Source organism: Squalius cephalus (assembly GCF_949319135.1).
Source record: "Squalius cephalus genome assembly, chromosome: 25".
Lineage (NCBI taxonomy): Eukaryota > Metazoa > Chordata > Actinopteri > Cypriniformes > Leuciscidae > Squalius > Squalius cephalus.
The window spans coordinates 1,914,632-1,936,011 of NC_137146.1; the positions used below are offsets into that span (position 1 = coordinate 1,914,632).

General features: G+C 38.4%; 1 protein-coding gene across 1 annotated transcript in view; it reads right to left on the reverse strand.

The window, feature by feature from the left end:
• The window catches only part of LOC307153210 (myosin-7-like), a 41,164-nt gene that overhangs the window by 15,418 nt on the left and 4,366 nt on the right, over positions 1-21,380 (reverse strand). Inside the window, exons 3-39 of the mRNA XM_079862465.1 lie at positions 21,098-21,310; positions 20,878-21,021; positions 20,642-20,798; positions 20,525-20,552; positions 20,323-20,431; positions 19,864-19,956; positions 19,694-19,757; positions 19,506-19,604; positions 19,322-19,425; positions 18,717-18,855; positions 18,510-18,628; positions 18,216-18,365; positions 17,945-18,115; positions 17,522-17,831; positions 17,357-17,436; positions 17,076-17,281; positions 16,844-16,967; positions 16,623-16,759; positions 16,279-16,534; positions 15,940-16,182; positions 15,682-15,858; positions 15,443-15,588; positions 14,952-15,042; positions 14,479-14,868; positions 14,244-14,370; positions 14,034-14,152; positions 13,748-13,944; positions 13,411-13,594; positions 13,126-13,291; positions 12,921-13,045; positions 12,305-12,613; positions 12,007-12,210; positions 11,597-11,893; positions 11,412-11,516; positions 11,168-11,263; positions 10,937-11,071; positions 8,838-9,932 (exon numbers count right to left, since the gene is read on the reverse strand). Of these exons, the coding sequence (XP_079718591.1) occupies positions 9,912-9,932; positions 10,937-11,071; positions 11,168-11,263; positions 11,412-11,516; positions 11,597-11,893; positions 12,007-12,210; positions 12,305-12,613; positions 12,921-13,045; positions 13,126-13,291; positions 13,411-13,594; positions 13,748-13,944; positions 14,034-14,152; positions 14,244-14,370; positions 14,479-14,868; positions 14,952-15,042; positions 15,443-15,588; positions 15,682-15,858; positions 15,940-16,182; positions 16,279-16,534; positions 16,623-16,759; positions 16,844-16,967; positions 17,076-17,281; positions 17,357-17,436; positions 17,522-17,831; positions 17,945-18,115; positions 18,216-18,365; positions 18,510-18,628; positions 18,717-18,855; positions 19,322-19,425; positions 19,506-19,604; positions 19,694-19,757; positions 19,864-19,956; positions 20,323-20,431; positions 20,525-20,552; positions 20,642-20,798; positions 20,878-21,021; positions 21,098-21,298 (5,823 nt within the window). The 5' untranslated portion in view covers positions 21,299-21,310 and the 3' untranslated portion in view covers positions 8,838-9,911. Of the gene's footprint in view, positions 9,933-10,936; positions 11,072-11,167; positions 11,264-11,411; positions 11,517-11,596; positions 11,894-12,006; positions 12,211-12,304; positions 12,614-12,920; positions 13,046-13,125; positions 13,292-13,410; positions 13,595-13,747; positions 13,945-14,033; positions 14,153-14,243; positions 14,371-14,478; positions 14,869-14,951; positions 15,043-15,442; positions 15,589-15,681; positions 15,859-15,939; positions 16,183-16,278; positions 16,535-16,622; positions 16,760-16,843; positions 16,968-17,075; positions 17,282-17,356; positions 17,437-17,521; positions 17,832-17,944; positions 18,116-18,215; positions 18,366-18,509; positions 18,629-18,716; positions 18,856-19,321; positions 19,426-19,505; positions 19,605-19,693; positions 19,758-19,863; positions 19,957-20,322; positions 20,432-20,524; positions 20,553-20,641; positions 20,799-20,877; positions 21,022-21,097; positions 21,311-21,380 lie in introns of the transcript that reaches the window.

Below are 21,380 nucleotides of genomic sequence, written 5' to 3' on the forward strand. Positions count from 1 at the left end.
AAGAAAGATAAGGTAAGAAATTCTTAGTTTGTTATTGTTGCATAAATGTCACGTTGCAGTTGAACTGTTGCTAGATATATGGGGAATATTATAATATTTAGACCGTGTTTACTGTTACTGTGTTTGTGGATATCTGCTCAAACGTAGATATGTATATGGTAACCATAATGTTTTATATTTGAGCGCGATCGCGTTTGAATGTATCATATTTTTAATAGCGATCGTGTTTGAATGTATCATATTTTTGATAGCGATCGCGTTTGAATGTATCATATTTTTGATAGCGATCGCGTTTGAATGTACTGTATCATATTTTGGATGAAAGCAAAACGCACCAAACGGCTTCATGTTTTTATTATTATCTCATTTCATATCATAACGGATGGAAACATTTGAAGTAACATGATAATCAATATATTTTTCTCTAGCTTAGTTGTTACTGAAATCTTTTGAAAGATTTATACTGCTATAGGTTATTTATTGTTATTATTATTTTATCCGGCACTGCGCATATACCTTATGCCTACAAGGCACAACAAACCTGGTGTTCATTATATTATGTTGGAAACATTTGTGTGTGTGTGTGTGTGTATTCTGTGAATTTTAAAAAGGAATTTTAAAAAGCAATTTTAACCAGAAAAATCTAATATTTATTTCCAAAATCGTGCAGGCCTTTCTCTTGATATCAGTATGTTCACTTTTTTTTTTCAGGGCCCAGATGCCACTGATGACTTCAACATTCACATGAGTCTCTGTACGTGAACACGGTAAAGTGAAAATCTTGGAAATTAAAGGTATGTACAATGTTTTTAGGAATGGCACAAAGGTCTGTCTTTGAAGTGCTTTTTTGGCATTTGTTGTGTATCTTTGGATTATGTTGTGTTGTAAATAAATCCAAACAATTTAAAAGCCATTCTTTTTTAAATCTCCTCATTTACAGTATTGTGCAAGGTTGCTCAGAATGGCAGGGCCTGATAGCTCCTAATAGGGCCGTTAGGGGAGGTTCTTTGTCTTTCTCAGGTGAGAAAAGCTTACATATTAATGAGCTCCCGCATAAAGCTTTCTAACACAAAACACGTCGTAAAATTTTTAAATCAATATATTGTTTTATCTGAATGAGCAGTCAGGGTGATTTTCACATAGTTTTGCAGCAAATATTCTAGGCTACGTCATACAATTTTCAAAAGTCTTGTGAAGAAATAATCAGTAGGGGTTTCATGGCCTTATTTCAGTGAGAATTTTTTTTTGTATTTTCACAAACCACGCATAAATGTCATTATCTCAAAACTACAAACTTTTACATACATGCTGCTGATATATTATTGTAGCAGAGTTTGTGCTGAATACAGTGTAATTAGACTTTAGCCATGAAAATGTCACAAGTAACAGAAATAACCAGAAATGTCAGAGCATGTCAGAACACCTCCAGTGCCCAGAAAACAGCTCAGACCTCAGAGGGTTAAACATGAACTATGTTTTGTTAGAGTAGCATGGTGCTATTACAAAAAAAAAAAGGCCTTTATTCTCTGCCAAAACCAGAACAAAACAGCTCTACTGATTGGGGAGGGGAAAAAGCGGCGTGAGCGTATAGATAGTGAAACTGCATTTTCAGCGAATCTGTCATTTTTGTTCAGACTAACGGGGCGGTCATTCCTTTGACTTTCATTTATACGCATGCAAATCGTCAGACAGCAAGCTCATGCATAAAGCTTTGCATTTTGCTGTGTTCCAGAGTTCAAGTTTGGTGAACTCTAATCTGCGAATTCGCAATCACATAAAGAGGTGTCACCAGTAGAAGATCAATACATTACAATGAAATTGGCTAGTGGAATTCACATGCCTAGCCACTCCCCGTACATATGGGTTTATAAGATGACGTCATGCATCCACTCATAAGGTTTGTGCTGAGGAGCCCAGACATTGTCCTGGCCATTTAACGGGGTAGTTCAAAGTTGTTGCAGGAGGGACATAACGTCTCCGTTCCCTCCATCAGGGAACGAGGGTACAACAGTAGCCTAGACATTCCCTTTCTGTCAGTCACGTTCGACATTATGTCCACTTACATTAGGGTTCCCTATGGAAAGCGCCACAACCACTAAACTGTGGTACGAGTGTTGGCGATGCATATGATAGCAAGCTGTAGCATGCCTGTTGGCAACTGCTCTCGTTAAGCTGTAATCTACCAAACGTCCCATGTAAGCCAAAAAATCCTCCATACCTGACGGAACGGAATGGACAGGGTTTACCATGGAGATTGTCGTTAGCATTCAAAGAACTGCACGAGAGTTGGTGCAGGAACTGCGCTTGGCGACTGACTTTGTCCTCCAGGTGACCAAGATCACAGCGCGGGCCCTCGGCCAGACGATGTCCACCTTGGTGGCCCAGGAATGACATCTCTGGCTGAAACTTGCAGAGATGCAGGATACAGACAAAGTGCACTTTCTCAACACCCCATCTCGCAAGGCACCCTCTTCTGCGACACTGTCCAGGACTTTGCCCAGCAGTTCTCGACAGTCCAAAAGCAGACAGAGGCCATCAAACACATCTTGCCCCGGCGGGATTCCACCGCCACCAGGTCGCAGAGGGCTCCCCAGTCGGCTCGTTGATGACCATATACAACACCTCGGTCTAAACGTCGAGCCCCCCACAGGAAGGTGACACAGCCCGTCCCTCAGGCATCCATTGAAGCAGCCCTGAGACATGCGACCCAGAGATGAAGGGAGCTGCTCTGAACAAGGAGGTAGGGATCACACCACTCCTTCCCTTGGAGGAGGGCCGGGTGGAAAATCTTTTGTTTGATTTAAAAGACTTTGTTTCTGTTTCACCCAAATTCTCAATAAAAGAGCAGTTTCTTCATTATCTGTACCATACTGGGCACGGTCTGACAGTGAGCGATGCTGGGCTTCCTCACTCCCCCCCCCCGCCCTTTCACCACAGGCCAAGAGGTTGTGTTCCAACTCAGATCCAACACAGTGAACCACACACAGGAACCAATCATCGAACCGCCAGCGCTCAGGGCAAGGCGGAAAAAGCATGGCCGTCAACTCTGAATCCGACTCCTCCTGAGCTACCATCCTAGAGGGGGGAAGCTCTGCAGAGTCTTCATCAACAGCCCTCCGATTCAGCTATTGACATCTTGTCCCAGCCCGGAGCCCCGAATGACGCGGGGGGTCCGCCATGAGGGGCACCCGGGCCATCATCCAGGAGCTCGACGGCACGCAACACGCCGGAGTTGGAGGTCCGTGGGGACTGGCCCTGCGGAAAGCTGTGCAGAGGAACCGGGCTGGGTAACATCAGAGGGACCTCTACCCTTCACGAGGAAGGAGAGTCGCGATCACAGCGTCATTATGGCCAGTTTCTCGCAATGAGGACATGAACCATCCACAAACGCCGTCTAAGCATGCTCGTGGTCCAAACTTGCGAGACAGAGATCATAACAGTCAGACGAGGCCTGGAAATGACCGCATCCAGAAACACGTGGGCGGGAAGGCATCTTTAAAAAGATGCTGGCCACCTGTGTGTAACGATGAGGTAGGAACAAGGCGGAGAGAGAACGCACATGCAACACTTTAATAAAACAATCAGGTAATCCAGGGCAAATAACAGAACAATGGAACTCAGGACAGGAACAAGAAACAGCTACAACGACCGACAAACAACAACTGAATCACAGAGGTTTAAATACAAAGGCAAACAAGCTAAACAAGATAACAAGGGGGCGTGGTAAATAAGAAACACCTGGGGAGACTAATACATTTTATTTGTGCAGGTCTTAAAAAAAAGGTCTTAAAAGCCTTAAAATGTATTTGCAAAAAACGTGCAGGTACCATGTACAAGTTATTAACAAATTATTTTGAATATTTTACATTGTGTCACAGGTTGTTTTGGGTTTTGGTTCATGTTTCATGTCAGTCATGTTTCCTGTCTTGTCATGTGATTCCCTGGCCCTCATGTGATTCTGCCATGTGTTCTGTGTTGTCATTGTTTCATTGTGCACATGTGTGTCTTGTTCAGTCATTGGTCTTGTGTATTTAAGCCCTCATGTTTGCCATGTGTCTTTGTCAAGTATTGTTTGTGTAACCACTGTCGGGTGAGTTCCATTCCACGCCATGAAATGATTACACCTTGTCCATATCTTTTTATTTAATTGCAAAATATATGTATATAATATTATCTCTATGTTTTAATGTTTTAATTAAGTAATGATTCATAAAATAAATAAATAAAACCAGTGTGAAATAAATGTTAAAAGGAATAAGAAAGCTGTAAACTGCATCTCTCATTCAAACTCAAATATATAATATTTGCATGTATATATATTTTAAATATAAATAAAAATATAAATATTTAGCATGTATTCAAATGATATCAAATATTTCAAACAGTACAATTCTATACATTGTTAAAAAAAAAAAAAAAACTATAAAAATGTACTCTGACCAGTATGGGTTTTCTAAATACATTGTGCATCTGCTTCATCATGTGCCCAAGCTAAAAGCTTGACGTATAGCCCCAATATGCTTCGAAGCACTGAATGAGTCTGTTGAAGTGCTTGAAGTCTGTTGCTGTCCCTCAGAGAGCTGACCGAGGGGCCATACCCTTCAAGTTGTCTTGTTTACGTGGCATTGTTTCTTTTACTTTAGCCCTGAGGACAAAGATAACCTGATAAATCCCTTTGAGTGCCTCTGTGATAGAAGAGATCAGATAGTATGTTGGCCATGTCTCATCTGTAGACATCCATCAGTTACATGACCTATTACATGACCTAATGCCTCCTCTCTGCCATGCTTGAGATATTGTTGAACCACCTTGAACTTTCAAAAGCTATGGCTACCTCTCATTGAACTATGTTAATGCACAAATTGGCTCAAATGTATCACATTACCTGTATGTCTAAGGAAAATGGTCATTGTCAAGTTTATAACCATTTTTAAGCTTTTTATGTGTCAGAGGCTCCTCTCACATATAATACTGTATGTGCCAAGCTTTATGACGCTCTTAGTATAGCACAAGTGACGAGTGTTAAAGATGCCACACTTTCTTCATCATGTGTTAATTAACCCCCTCCTTACCCTCCATTATTTAGCATCTCTGTTGAAGCCATTGCATCTTGAGAAAGAGCAGGCACTTGTCACATCTCTCCTACCTATTGAGTAGTTCTGTAACGGACAGATCAAGATGACAAATAAAATAGAGTTGCACAATGTAGGGAAAAAAATCCAATTGCGATTTTTCTGTCAAAAATTGTAATTGTGATTTAAAATACGATAAAAATAATCAGGTTTGCTGTGCTTGTTTGTTGAGCTGTAGGTAAAATGTTGTGATTATATATCAATATGGCTATAAAATAATAATTAATATTATTATTACTAAATAAAAGTTTAAAAATTACTGAATAAAAACTAAGAAATATTACTATTGTAATATTTCACTGTAAAAAAAAAAATTTAGTATATAAAAATATAATTATTTGTTTGTTTTTTTACATTACAGCTGTATAATACAACACTAGCACAAATGCATAACGAGCTGGTTGTGTGTGAGAACAATTAAATCACAGCCTTTGCAATTTGATAATTGCACTAAGCCATATCTCAATTTCGGTTTTATGTCATGCAGCTAAAAGTAAATGTTCTTAACCTGCATAAACTGTGGCAAACATTTTTGTGTATAAATCAAACAACATCCTATCATATATTCTTATAATCAACAAATATTTGTATACTTATATTTAGGTATATATAAGTTTATTCTGCCTGTTTGTTTTTCTTATTAAGAGGTTGAAGGTTAAAAAAAGTGAAATTATTTGTGGCATGTTGCTTACATGATTTTAGTGGTTTGCACGAGTGCCTTATTAAGTCCTTAACACTGGATTAACAGGAGATCTGGAGAACCTTCACATCCTGTCTCTTTTCCTTTAGCTGCCAGGTCCATCTCTTGCTATGATGAGGTGGAACATTCCCATCCACACTCTTCCCTGAGACAGAGGCGGTTCATTCTCAACTGTTTAGGCCCTTTGTCATCTCACTTCACCAGAAGGTCAGTGACTTGACCCATTGTGCAGGCTATTAATGGAGACTGAGGGTGTCTGTTTGATTTACTTGGACAAGTGTCCAATGGATGTCACATGATGCTTTTGCTCCTTTGAGTTGCTTGTCATTTCTTCTTTGTCCCTTGTTCGAGCCAGCTGGAATCAGAGAATACAGGTATTAATATTTGCATGATGTACCTCTATCTATCTATCTGATTTTGATTGTTCTTCACAAGAACACATTATGTGCTTCCTTTAGGCAAATTAGCATGACTTTGACCTCTGCTCTACAAATGTTTCTTTTTGCCTCACTCTTTTGTCTCTGGTTTTTCTATCTCAGCCACACACAAACACTGTGCTCCCTGCAGCAGAAGATCCAACTCATATCTGAAGCACAGATGAAGGTAATGCAAAGCAATGCTTTTATTTTTTATTTTTAGTTGCTCAGTGTTGTGATTGACAGGATTTTTTTTTTAAATATCATATTTAATAAATACTGAATTAATATTGTTTAATATAATAAAAACAATCACATAATCATAACATGTGAGAACCATTACAGTTTGTCTCAATTGCTTAGGCACATTTTTCAATGTTGAAGGTAATGCAAAGCAATGCTTTTTCTTTTTGATCTTTAGTTGCTCAGTGTTATAATTGACAGGAAACATTTTTTAAATGCCATATTTCATAAATATTGAATTAAACTCATGGTCACATGGTCATAATATGTGAGAACCATTACAGTTTTTCTCAGTCTCTTTGACACATTTTTCAAAGTCTATCAACTATCACGTCTGCAAAATGTAGTTATTCACCCAAAATGTTTAAAGACCCCCTGTGGTGAAAATCAAGTTTTTAATGTTTATGTGTTTATCTGGTGTTTTTAATTTGCTTTAAGACTAGCCATGTGTAAATTCACGAGTCAACACCATTGCTGAGTATTTTCTCCTTAAAACTGTCAAAAAACAAGTCTCAAAAACAGATATATGTAATATATGGTAACTACATGGGTTAAGCAGGGTTCCCGCGGGGTCTTAAAAAAAAAGTCTAAAATTCTAAACTTTAAATTTAAGGCCTTAAAACGTCGTAAAAACGGCCAGATTTTCATCTGCGGTCTTAAATTTAATTTAGTCAGGTCTAAAAAAGGTTTTACCCTCATTAATTTCCAGAAACGCTGGCCGCAGAAAGTTATTACAAAGTAGCAAAAAAGTATTGAGTCGTAGCCTACAAAGCGGAGCTCTAGAGCAGGGGTCTCCAACATGTCGCTCGCGAGCTACCAGTAGCTCGTGGCCTGATTTGAGGTAGCTCGCCAACAGGCCATTCACATATCGCGTCTTTTGCGCGCTCAAGTTCGTTAAAATGTAGGCGCGCGGTAAGCACGCTCATAATTGAAGCGACGCGCTTGTTTTTTTCCAGGCGCAGCGAGATAAAAAATCCTCAACTCTTCAGAATGCCGCAAACTCATGTGACAAGAACCAACCAATCAGCTTCGCCCTTTCCGTAACAACATTGAAAGCACAGTCAACTGGAAGGATGGGGGTGCACCCAAACACTACGGGTGTTTTTCTCTTCTCCGTAAATAAATCTTGTAACAGAGCTACAGCAAGCGTTTTTCGGCGGTGGAAATCCATTAGCCACTAAAACTTCTTTGTCATTGTGGAGAGCGCAGTGCATGGTTGCATAGCAACGACAGACGCCACGGGAAAATTGGACCATATTTTACTATTAATAATAAAAGATAAGCTAAAGTGCATTGTAAATGTCAGTCATTTATCTTTTTTGACTCATTCTTTTTATTAAAAAAATTATTTAAAGTCTGAAATATGTGAGGTTTATCTTTTTATAAAAACCTTTTTTTGTCAAAACTTTATTTGAACTTGTACATGTTAGTATATAACGTTCCAAGACACTTTTAAAATCTGGCTATAATTTTTAATGGTATTATTTTAATGTTTATGTAAACAAAAAGTGCATATTGATGCTAATTTTATTTGTTATTTGCTGGTTTTCGACATAAACTTGGTGAATTGATTTCATTGTGTAGTATTAGTACTTTTTGAACAGGATTCTGTGATAACCGTGATCATTTTTGTCACTATAATCATGAAATGAAATTTTCATGCCATTTCATCTCTAGTTATGATCAACTAAAATCAACTAATTACGTGTTTTTTACAGTATAATATGCAAAGTACAATTTTCTATAAAAAAAATTGTATCTGATTCTGTTCTTTTCTCTGACACGTTACTGGGTGTGGAAGGTTACTAATGTGATTGCTTTATCTGTAAATTAAATTAATGCTTTTTCAATTACTGAATTCATTGAAATAAAATGAATTCTTTGATTTGAATATTTTTTTGGTGTAGGTCTTAAATTTCAACCTTTATGTTCTTTAAATGTCTTAAAAAGGTCTTAAATTTGACTTACTGAAACCTGCAAGAACCCTGATTAAGGTTAGGTTAAGGTGTATGTTAAAGGTTAGTACCTAGTTATTGTAATTGCTATAATAAGTACATAGTATGTACATGCAGAAAAGGACTGTAAAATTAAGTCCTACCCAAAACACTTTAAAGCTGTACTGTGTTCTCAGGAGTATTGCCATAAACATCAGGATATTGAGAGTTATTGCATGTTATACTCTCACATACACAGTCTTTTCTCATTTGTTACTGTTAGTGTAATTACTAACACTTTACAATAAGGTTTAGTTCATTTATGCATTTGTTTATGCATTCGGTAACATGAACTAACAATGAACAATGGTTTTACAGCATAGGAATATAGGTTAATGTTAATTTCTGCATATACATTTTTTCAAACTTTTAATGAGTTAATGAAAATTTGTGTATTTAAATATAGCATAAACATTTACGTAAATTGATACATTGTTGTACATGGTACATAATGCATTAACAACAACAAATTGAACCTTATTGCAAAGTTGTAGCAAAGGTAGTAAAAACATTTTTCCCTGAGCAATACCAGTGGAAATGTTAAAAGATTTTTGAAGCCTTTATATGTAAAGTGTGCTTTCATGAATTGATGTTCAAAAATAAACCTACACTGAAAAATTAAAGGAATAAAAAGTTGTGACAACTTGCCCCACCCTGCTTTACATGGACTCCTAGAAACAATGCATCATATGAGATTTAATGGTGGTGCTGCTCTCAAGTGGTGGTGACTGACTATTGCAGCTCTCACATTCACAGAATTGTGGAGGTTACTTTAGGTTTAGAATTAATATATTGCCAACATAATTGATGATAAAGAGATTCTTCTGAATAGAGCTGAACTGTAATTCTTAGACTATCGATGATTGCTGCACACAACAATTTATATTGCCTGTAATTCAAATGATAATTCACCATAGAGATGTAATGGTCTATGTTGGCTATTATTCTATGGTACTTGAATTTTTTTTTTTTCCTGCATTTTACTGCTCTGCCAAAACTGAATAAATCTAATTGAATGGCTTTGATGGAGGCATTATAATAGATCCATGTGTACTTTAAATCATAATGCCTTCATTTTATTTTATTCCCTGAGGATGAGCTGTGTCACAACACACAGTGTAATTGTCAGTGGCTTACAGCTTAAGCTGCATTATGTGGTTTGTATTAGTTTGGTAAAACTGGTAAACTCCCTGTATCTTTGTATGGTTGACCCTACTTCAAATGACAATTTAAGAACATTTCAAGTTTGAATTAGTACTTAGACTAGACAGCCTAGTCTGTGTCACATAGAGTACATTCAGGCAACTGATTTACCTTTTGTTAAAAAAAGAGGATGAGGTATTCATTTTCATGTTTGGTTTATTCTACAGAACTACAGAAGAGATTGTCACAGCAATCAATGTTTAGAGAGATCCATCTAATATTTTCACTCTTCATCAGCCCCCTTCTGTTAGGAAGAAAAAGGAAAAAAATGTTAACGGTAAGCTGATCCAGTTCAAAATGGCTTAAAATCGACACCGCTAATCAATATTGATGTTTGTTTGTTTTTTTAATAGCCACACTTGTTAAATAGCAAAATTCATTTAATCAAGTGTAGTTCTTGAAACTACTTTCTATTTATATCTTAAAATCACTAAGGGTGTGTTCACACTTATAGTTCGGTTCACTTGGTTCGTTTGGTCCAGCCATTAAAAACCAAAAAAAAAAAAAACATTTAGTTCTGGTCTGCTTAGCATTCAGATTGGCATTTTTAACACCAAACCTAAAGATACAGAACCTAAAGGCATAGGGATACGCTCACAACCTGATTGGTCGGGTTTTATGACGTATTGCCTATTTTGTGACGAAACTTACAGAACTTTCAAAACAATGATGTGTGCTGGGCTAAATGGGCTAAATTGTATATGTGTATCCTACATATGATGGTATTTTGACCAGCTGACAACTCATGAGGAGCTTATAAAATGTGTGTCAAAAGGATTCAAAACAGCGGAAGATCTGCTACACAAACGAAGATGCTAGGAGACGCAGTTCTAATGCCTCTACCGAACTGTGATGGCAGCATCAGACTATAACGAGAAAAACAGGTATGCATCAGTATTCTGTCCTTTTTAGGGTCTCATCTTCCTGTTTTTGGTTTGTTTACATGTCTTTGGTCTGTGTTGCACTCATATTTGTTCGAACCCTACCAGAGTTTGTTTGGAATTGGACCAAGACCCATCTTTTCAGCGGTCTCGGTCCACTTGTTTGGTGCACACCAGGGTTCGGAAAGCAGCGTTCACACTTATTCAAATTAACCGCACTAACAGAGCCAAACATGCCAAATGTGAACACAACCTAAAAAGTGCAGATATAGAGTTGAACTATCAAGTCGAATTAACTGTGACTATTTATGTGGCTTTTCTGAGATTTTTATTTTTTGTGACCAAAATCACTTGTGCCTACTCTTACCTTGGATCCTGTATCGCGGCTCTTGGCTCTCAGCTTGTTGACCTGAGATTCAGCAATATCAGCCCTCTCCTCTGCCTCATCCAGCTCATGCTGTATCTTACGGAACTTGCCCAGATTGGAATTGGCTTGTTCTTCCTAAAGATTACACACAACATCATTTGTAAAAATCAAAAGATACAATTGCAACAGAAGTCGTATAACATGATGGCACCAGTGGGGGAAAATACTCACTGCATCCTCAACAGATCTCTTGTAGGATTTGACCTTCAGCTGGAGTTTGTCCACCAGATCCTGCAGGCGAGCCAGATTCTTTCGGTCTTCCTCAGTCTATGCACAGCAAAAAATATTAGTATATGTAAGATACACTTAAATACTGTAAGACAGCACTTTGTTTTTTTTTTTTTTGTTTTTTTCAATAAATAACATGATCAAATCAACCAGGGGCAAAATTGTTAGTAGGCAACATTTTTCCTACCTGGTAGGTGAGCTCCTTGATGCGTCTCTCATATTTACGAATCCCCTTGACCGAGTCACTGGCCTTTCTCTGTTCTATCTCCACCTCACTTTCCAGCTCTCTCACCTAACAGATGTGTAACAATTTTAGTATAAAATTTTCAAATCTTAGAACAAATATTTTTACAGAAAACACTGTATACTTACTCTGGCTTCCAGTTTTTGGACCTGCTTCTTGCCTCCCTTCATGGCGATCTGCTCAGCCTCATCCAGACGGTGCTGCAGGTCCTTGATGGTCTGGTCCATGTTCTTCTTCATGCGCTCCAGATGAGCACTGGTGTCCTGCTCCTTCTTCAGCTCCTCTGCCATCATGGCAGCATCAGTGATGGCCTTCTTGGCTTTTTCCTCAGCATTCCTGCACTCCTGCACTGCCTCCTCTACCTCAGTCTGAAGCTGAGTATTATCTCCCTCCAGCTTCTTCTTCTGATTCAGCAGGCTGGTGTTCTGAACATAGACAATGTTGACAACCATGTAGTCTCTAGTTTATATTGTGTACTAAGAGGGGATTTAGGCATTGTTTTTTCATAGTATAATTACAGAGTCCTAATTAGTGATACCTGAGAATGCAGGAGCTGAACTCTCTCACTGACATCCAGCAGTTCCTGCTCAGCCAGTTTCCTTCCTCTCTCAGTTTGTTCCAGCATGGATCTCAGCTCATCCAGTTCAGCCTGCAGCAGATTGTTGCGTCTCTCCACAATGGCGAAGTTCTCTTTGAGATCATCATTACCACGAAGAGCATCATCTAGTTGCAGTTGGGTATCCTGTAAAGTACAAGTTTTACAAATGAAAAGACTGAAGAACTAGGTTGGATTTCACCTAAGCATCATACAATCTTGATTCAAAGATTCGTCATACTTTGAGATGTCCATGAAGACCCTTGAGTTGCTTCTGGGCTTCTGATGCCTGTCTGTTAGCCTGGCTGAGCTGAATCTCCATCTCATTGAGGTCTCCCTCCATCTTCTTCTTCAGTCTGAGAGCTTCATTCCTGCTACGTGTCTCTGATTCCAGTGAGCTTTGCAGGGTATCCACCATTCTCTGCAAGTTCCTCTTGGTCTGCTCCATCTCTTCATCTTTCTCTGTCAGCTTACGTTCAATATCAGCTTTGACCTGATTGAACTCCAGCTGAGCTCTAAGTATCTTGCCTTCCTCGTGTTCAAGGGAACCCTAACAATAGTTTGATTTAAAACAAAGAGTTGATTCCACAAGGGCAAAATGGCCAATGAGACAGTGCCGTTTTGGTCAAATGGTTTAGTAGTAAAGAATAGACCCTAAAGTAGAAGACCCTATCCAAAGTTAGAAACTTACTTTTACTATCAATTTAACATCAGACATTTTCGATGCTATTTGATATTTGGTATTTGACCTCCCTTAAAATAATCTGGAATGATCAATTGCTTTAAACAACAGCTTGATTTAAATCAAAGAGTTGTCAAATGAATAATAACTTTGGGGGAAATGGTTGTTCTTTTACCTCAGCCTCTTCAAGAGCAGTTTGTATCTCTTGTTTCTCCTGCTCCAGGTTTTTTCGTAGTTTCTCCAGCTCATGAATATTCTTCCCACTCTCACCAAGTTGCTCAGTGAGGTCAGAAATTTCCTCTGTGCAAAAGAAATAACATATAAACTCACAAATACAAGCAATTAAAGTAATGGTTTGGAGTTGTAAAAACCACTCTTACCTTGGAGATTCTTGTTCTCCCTCTTCATGCTCTCCAGGTGGTCCAATGACTCCTCATATGAGTTTTTCAATTTAAAGAGTTCAGTGCTCAGAGATCTAGCTTCTTTTTGGGCACTTTCCAGTTCAGTTTGGGTCTCCTCATACTTCTGCTTCCACTCAGCCAGGACCTGGTTAAATTTAACAAGGCCAAATGGTCAATAAGAACAGTGCAGTTTGCTGGTATTTTGTTTTTTAAATAAATGGCAAATTTTTCCAGCTAATGACAAAATGTACTTTCTCTCCTTACTTTATCAAAGTTTCTTTGCTTCTTGTCCAGAGCAGCAGCAGCAGCATTGGATCTCTCCACATCCACCATGAGATCTTCAATCTCATTCTGCAGCCTGTGCTTGGTCTTCTCCAGAGAGGAGCATTTAGCATTAACAGCTTCCACAGCTTCTTCTGCATCTTGCAGACGCTGAGTCAGTTTCTTCCTATAATAATCAAAATACAAAATATATAGAACATCTGAAGTATCATTCATTAAACGGTATTTAAATGTATAAAAGGCCACAAACTTTAGCAGAAAACTTAGAAAAGTGTTTAATCACTAAAGACGAAACTTGTAAATATTGTTTGTTTCTTACTTTGCTTCCTCCAGCTCCTCAGTCCTCTGGATGGCATCAGTTTCATACTTGGTTCTCCACTGAGCCACTTCAGAGTTTGCCTTGGACATACTACGCTGTAGCTCAGCCTTGGCTTCTTGCTCCTCTTCATATTGCTCCCTCAGCAGATCAGCATCATGACGAGCAGACTGAACTGCGTGGGCCAGGGCATTCTTAGCCTAAAGACAAACGAATATTTGGGGCCAGTTGTTTATTACAATAGTGTATTTTAGCAAAAAATTTTGATTTAGAAGGAGATTTTGAAAACCTTGATTTCTTCTTCGAGCTGTCTCTTGAGGTCTTCAATTTTCTGAGTGTTGGACTGTTTGCCTCTGGTTAACTGAGACACCAGGGAGTTTTTCTCCTCAAGCTGTCTGGCAAGTTCACCTAACATGCAATATTAAAAAATATTAACTTTTTTTCCAAGTATCACTATGGTACAGTTGGTGTAACATAAGACAATATTTTGTGTTCTTACCATTTTCAGTTTGCAGCTTGGATTTTTGCATGGTGAAATCATTGATTGTGCGCTGACCTTCCTCAGCCTTGGTTCTGTATTCACTCATCTGGTCTTCCAGAGTTCTGCACATTTTCTCCAGGTTTGTCTTGAGGATAAATTATATCATATTTGATTGCTTTCTTTGATTATTGATTGCTTTCTTTGACTGACAGCACATGCATTATAGACTCTCACCATCATTTCTCTCGCTCACCTTTGCCTTTGCAAGCTGCTCCATGTTGGAGACCACATCATCCAGTTCCAGTCTGAGTTCACTCTTCTCTTTCTCCAGCTTCTGCTTCACTCTCTGGAGGTTGTCGATTTGCTCTCCCAGATCAGCCACACTGTCTGCATGTTTCTTCCTCAGTGTAGCCGCAGTGGCCTCATGTTGCAGAGTGGACTCTTCAAGGTCTCTGCGCAGTTTCTGGAACTCAGATTCACGTTTCTTGTTCATCTCAATCTGGGAAACAGTGGCTCCACCAGCCTCCTCCAACCTCTCACTGATCTCCTCCAGTTCTCTGGACAGATCAGCTCTCTGTTTCTCAACTTTAGCGCGAGCAGCTCTCTCAGCCTCCAGCTCTTCCTCAAGCTCTTCAATTCTGGCCTAGTAATGTGGATAAATTCAAAATTAAGGTTACAATTTCTAACGATACAGCTGTCTATCTTATTAAAACATATAAAGTTTACCTGCAACTCTTTCAGTTTTTTCTGGAGTTGGGACTCCAAAACTTGTCCGTCTTCAATCTTGCTATTGAGGTGGCTTATTTCAAAGTCTTTTCTGCCAAGTAAACAGGATGAATGATTACATACAATTTCACATTAAAAATATCTGGTATCACTTTACATTAAGGCTCCATTAGTTAATATTAGATAACTAAACAACATTAACTTAACAATAAAAAAACATTTGTTACAGTATTTATTAAACTTTGTTGACATTAATTGATAGAAAGAAAACTTTTCATTGTTAGCTTGTGTCAGTTAACAATGAAGCTTAATAATGTGTTAGTGAATGTTTAAATTTACATTAACTAGGATTAATAAATGCTTAGAAGTAATTTTCATTTTTAGTTCATGTTAAATATAGTTAACTAAAGTAAACTGGAACCTTATTGTAAAGTGTTACCAAATATCGTTTAATTTTAAAATTGGATTTTATATTTTATAAAATATATTACTTCTTTAGCCGCTCCTCCGTCTGCTGCTTATCATTTTCCAAATCCATCACATTCTCTTGAGTTAACTTCAAGTCCCCCTCAAGCTTTCTTTTAGCTCTCTCAAGATCCATGCGAATTTTCTTTTCTTGTTCCAAAGAACCTTCAAGCTAAATTTCATGTAAAAATAATATAAAAATAATTGCGTAATTACTTTAAATGTTTCTCATTTTAATTATAGTGTTGTGTTTTCTGACTCTTACATCATCCACTTGTTGCTCCAACTTGGCTTTGGCTTTGGTGAGTGTGTTGACTTTGTCTTCCTCACTCTGGAGGTCATCCAGCGTTTGCTGATGGGCCTCCTGAAGAGCTTTCTTCTCCTTGGTCAGTTTAGCGATGATCTCATCCAAAGCTGCCATCTCCTCTATCATGTTTTTAACCTGTAGAAATGTGTCATTGTATCAAGGGACTGTTATCTCACCAGTCTAACATCAGTAACAGGTTCAGTGTTGAAAACTGACCTTGTTCTCAGTGGCATGTTTCTCTTTCTCCACTTTGGCCAGAGTGAGCTCAAGATCATCAATGTCCTTCTTGAGTTCAGAGCATTCATCCTCCAGCTTTCGTTTCTTTGCAGTCAGCTCAGCATTCATTTCATCTTCATCCTCCAGTCTCTCAGTCATTTCTTTGACTTTGGCCTCAAGTTGGATCTTGCTCTTGATCAGACCCTCACATCTCTCCTCAGCATCTGCAAGATTATCTTGCTCCTATCAACATGAAAAAAATAATAATTGAAAACTTGTTTTGTTTTCTGACTTGTGAAAATGTGAAAAGTGCAGAGTTGTAGTCACATGTGAACTTACAGTCTGTGCTAAAAGCTGCAGGTCGTTCTTCTCTTGGAGAAGAGAAACCATCTTTTCCTCAAGCTCCTTTCTGCGGGCTTCAGATTTGGCATAAGCCTCCTTCAACTTCAGGAATTCCTCCTTCATGTTGGCCATTTCTTTCTCAGTCTCTGCACTTTTCAGCAGAGGCTTGATCTTGAAGTAGAGCTTCATCCAGGGCCAATTCTTGACACTCATGAAAGCACGTACATTCCACTGGATCACCAACAAAGAATCTCTGTAGATATTAAATTAAGAAATTTAAGTCTTAAATTAAAAAATGTAACTTGGAGAATATGTTAAAGTTCGAAGAGCTAAAATCTAACCTTCTTTCCACAATTTTCTGGAACTCTTGTCTTGATAGAAAACCACGAGACATGGACTGAATTCCAGTTATAATAAGTGCAAGACGGTCATCTCTCATCTCTTCAAGAAGTCCCAGAAGACCAGCCTTAAAAAATACCTGAATAGTAAAGAATTTTGTGTCAAATAGGATAGGACAATGGAAACGTGGCTTTGGAAAAAGTTAATGTTAATAAAATCATACCTTAGTATGTCCTAATTTGTACTGGTTGTGATCGATGTCCAAAGAGCCCAGAAGTTTTTCTGCACCCTTCTTGTTATCAATGAACTGTCCCTCGGGGATAGCAGCAGGATTTAGGATGCGGTATCTACCAAAAACACACACATTAACAGAAATTGAAGAATTAAGAACTGAAATTTGGAGTCATACATTAAATAATTTTGTAAGACATGAAAGCCATTTGTTTCATACTAACCGTTGTTTGAAATCTCCATATAGGACCCTGTTGGGGAATCCCTTTCTGCAGATCCTGATGCCCTCCAGCACACCGTTACAGCGCAGCTGGTGCATGACCAGAGGATTCTCCATCGCCCCAGGAGTCTTAGTCTCATTGGGGATGATGCAGCGCACAAAGTGAGGGTGAGTTGACCTCAAGTTGGTCATCAGCTTGTTCAAGTTCTCCTGTTGGTAGATAACAGATGATTCAGATTTATATTCAATAAAACCGTAATAAAGTAGTGTTTTAATATTTCATACCCTATGAAGGGCTGACACCGTCTGGAAGGAAGAACCCTTCTTTTTGCTACCTTTGGCAGCTTTTCCTCCAGAATCTGTAGCTGTGAAATACATTTTTTTTGTTATTATTAAACCGAACGAGCAGTGCTTATTATATTTTCATGTCACACTTCAGTATGTACTTACCTGAGTCATCAGTAGCGTAATTAGCAAACAGAATGGACAACAGCTTAAGAGTTGACTTCTGGAAAAACCCTACAACCGTCTCATTGAGAGGGTCCTTATTCTTCACCAGCCAGTTTGAAATGTTGTAGTCCACAGTGCCAGCATAGTGAACAAGGGCAAAATGGGCCTCTGGTCTACCCTTGACAATCCTAGGCTTCTGGAAGTTTGGAGTTTTCCCCAAATGGTTGTCATAAAGCTTAGCTTTAAATGTTGCATCACTGGCTTTGGGGAACATGCACTCCTCTTCAAGGATGGACATGATACCCATGGGCTACAATGAATTTTAGATTGTGGCAGTCAATATATTAGTTTGCCACAAGAGTTAAGAATGAAAAATATGATTTTTACCCTCACAGTATAATCATCAACATGATATTCACCCACCTTCTCAATAAGCTCAATACAAGCCTGCAAGTCCATGCCGAAGTCAATAAACACCCACTCAATGCCCTCCTTCTTGTATTCCTCTTGCTCCAGCACAAACATGTGGTGGTTAAAGAACTGCTGCAACTTCTCATTAGTGAAGTTGATGCACAGCTGCTCAAAGGTGTTGGACTGCAGGTGAAATATATTGTATAATCACAATGGTCAAAAAGGTTGCACTTCTTGTTGAATTTGTTCTATGAACAAAAAAAATCAGTTGATTTCAGCTTACTTCAAAGATCTCAAATCCAGCAATGTCCAGCACACCAATGAAGTACTGGCGAGGCTGTTTGGTGGCCAGGGATTGGTTGATTCTCACAACCATCCAAAGAAACATTTTCTCGTACACTGACTTTCCCAGAGCACCAATAGAGTAGTACACCTAATAAAGAAAACAATTTGACACATTGCAAACTAGAGAGCAATTTTTCAGAGACATGAAATATTTTGTTTGTATGTCTTGGAAAGTGAACTTATGATGCTGAAAATTCTAAATGTCCATTAGATTATTATTTTCATTCATTACCTGCTGGACATTCTGTCCCTTGGTGACCCACTCATTTCCTACTTTGACTCTTGGGTGGAGCAAACCCTTGATCAAGTCAGCTGAATTTAGGCCCATCAGATATGAGATTTTGTCAGCATCTACATGTTAAAAAGAATACAGAGCTATGAGTCTGTATACAACATCTTTCCAAGTTCTACTGATTCCAATTTTCCGAGTTATACTGACCCTCAGTCCCATCAGCCTCGGCCTGTTCCTCTCTTTGCTTCTGTTTGAACTTCATGTTGCCAAAGTGCATGACGGAACCAGTCAGCTTGTAGATGCTGTTCTTCTCCTCATGGGTGAAGCCCAACACATCGAACGCTTCCTACAGCAAATGTACAGAGCATGTAAAATTTCATGGCAAATGTTTCATATTCTTCTTTTTGGCAAGTACATTACATTTTTTTTCTTTTTAAAGAATAGACTGGCCAAGATGATCAATTATCTTTCAAGTCGTTCTATACCTGTATGACTTAATTTCTTCTGTGGAACACAAAAGAAGAGCATGTTCATGATCTTTTCCTAACACAAATCAGATGGCTTCAAAAAAACAAGTTTTGTGGATCTTTTATGGTGCTTTTTAATACTTATTGACAGCCCCTGATCATTATATGCTTTTATTGTATGGAAATCAGCCAATACATTATCAATTTATGTTCTCCACCAAAAATGCATTCATATAGGTTGTCAAAAGTGCTAATGGTAACCAAATTGAAAATGCTGGGTGGACTATTTCTTATAATATTTTATATTGTGGTATATTGAATGCCTATGTTTTAGCTAACACCCACATCAGTGGCCATCAGCTCGTCACCGTCATTAATAGAAGCCACTTGTGTTTCTCCTTGGGAGATAAAGGCGTAGTCGTAGGGGTTGTTGGTGATGAGCAGCATCTCTAAGGAGAAATGGGAACATTTCAGAAAAAACTCTTCTAATTAGAGATGGAAGTGTTAATTGATATGATGGGTAAGTTACCAAGCAGTTCTGGTCTTCTCTGGGACAGAATCTGATAGAAGATGTGGTAGTCTCTCTCAGCCTTGAGCTGAAAAGTGACACGAGACTTCTCCAGCAGATCTAAATTAATTGATGAATAGATAAATATCAAAACAGTTACACATTTCATCAATGTGTGATTTGTTGGAATGATGTTGGGCAGTACTTACAAGTCTCAATGTCAGCAGAAGATAACTTTCCACTGTGGCCAAAATGGATACGGATAAATTTACCCTGTAAATAAACAATACATAACATGTATAATACATAATACAACATCATATAACATATCATGAAAACCAATATAGAATAATAACACCAATGTAAAAATCCAATTTACAAATCTGGAGGAGTTGTCATTTCTGATGGTCTTGGCGTTACCGAAAGCCTCCAGAGCAGGATTACACTGGATGATTTGATCCTCCAGAGTACCCTGAGAATCACATTTTAACAATAAGTGTGTAAATTTGATGTACCTACTTTTCGGTTAACAGACATGCATATTTTCTGACACTATGTAGCCTTGTAATAATAATAATAATCCTTTGAGAATCTAAGTCATCTATATCAAATTATGTAGAAATATAATTGGGAAAACAAAAATGTTGTTTGTTACGTGTAAATGCATTGCAATATGGTACAAGTAAGGAAATATAAAATTTTGGACAATTTGTGACTCCAATATTTAATAATATTTAACTCCAATTTTGAAGACATCTTTAATTTAGTAATTATTTTTGTATGCTATGCTATATAGTAGGTATATTCATTCTTCCATAATGAGCCTTTTTTTAAGCACCTTTTTCTCCATTGATGGATCCTTCTTGCCGGTTGTTGCTGCTGCAATGCTCGCAAAGTACTGGATCACTCTTTTAGTGTTCACAGTCTTTCCAGCACCAGATTCTCCACTTAGGACAAAAACGGTTATTAAAATACAGCATAGAAAGAAACTATTGGTGAAAGGAGGAATATTATGCTATGGCATAATATGTATTACATACGTGATCAGGACAGACTGGTTTTCTCTGTCTGTGAGAGAACAAAATATAAGAAACTTAGCATTTGAAATTGCATTAGAAATTAGATCTCTAAAAAATTACTACAAGTCAGATCATCACCTGACAGCATGTACTGGTAGGCATTGTCTGAGATGGAGAAGATGTGTGGAGGGGCCTCAGTTCGTTTCTTTCCTCTATAGGCATTGACGACTTCCTGGTTGTACACTGGCAGCCACTTGTAGGGATTCACAGTGACACAGAAGAGCCCAGAGTAGGTCTGTAAGAGATTCACAGAAGGTTTAGATCTGCTCATCCACGATAAAGTGAATGTGTGAGTGTTTTAAGACTCGACTCACGTAGATCATCCAGGCTGCGTAACGCTCTTTGAGGTTAAACAGCACAGCGGGCTCGTGCAGGAAGGTGAACATCGCCATGTCCTCAATTTTATCAAACTTTGGCGGGTTCTGGGGGTGAACATCATCCTCCTTCACAGTTACTGTCTGTGGATAACATACACAAATGTTTCGACAGTCACACTGTATTTCTGTCAACAACAATGCAGAGATTAGATCTTACCTTTCCGAATTCAGTGTCAACGGTGACTTTGTCACCGTCTCTACTGGTGATGGTGGCTTTGACAAACTCAACCGCAGGGTCGGTCACAAAGCATTCTTTCTTCATGTCGAAGGGGCGAGTTTGGGCCTCCAGACGCTCCCTGTCTGACTTTCGTAAGAACGGGGCAGCTGGCCCGAACTCTGCCATCACAGCATCCCCCATCTTTCAATCAGGCTGAGAAATAGATGACAAAATTATCTGAACTTTTAAAACTAGTTTACAATTAAAAAATAATTTGTAAAAA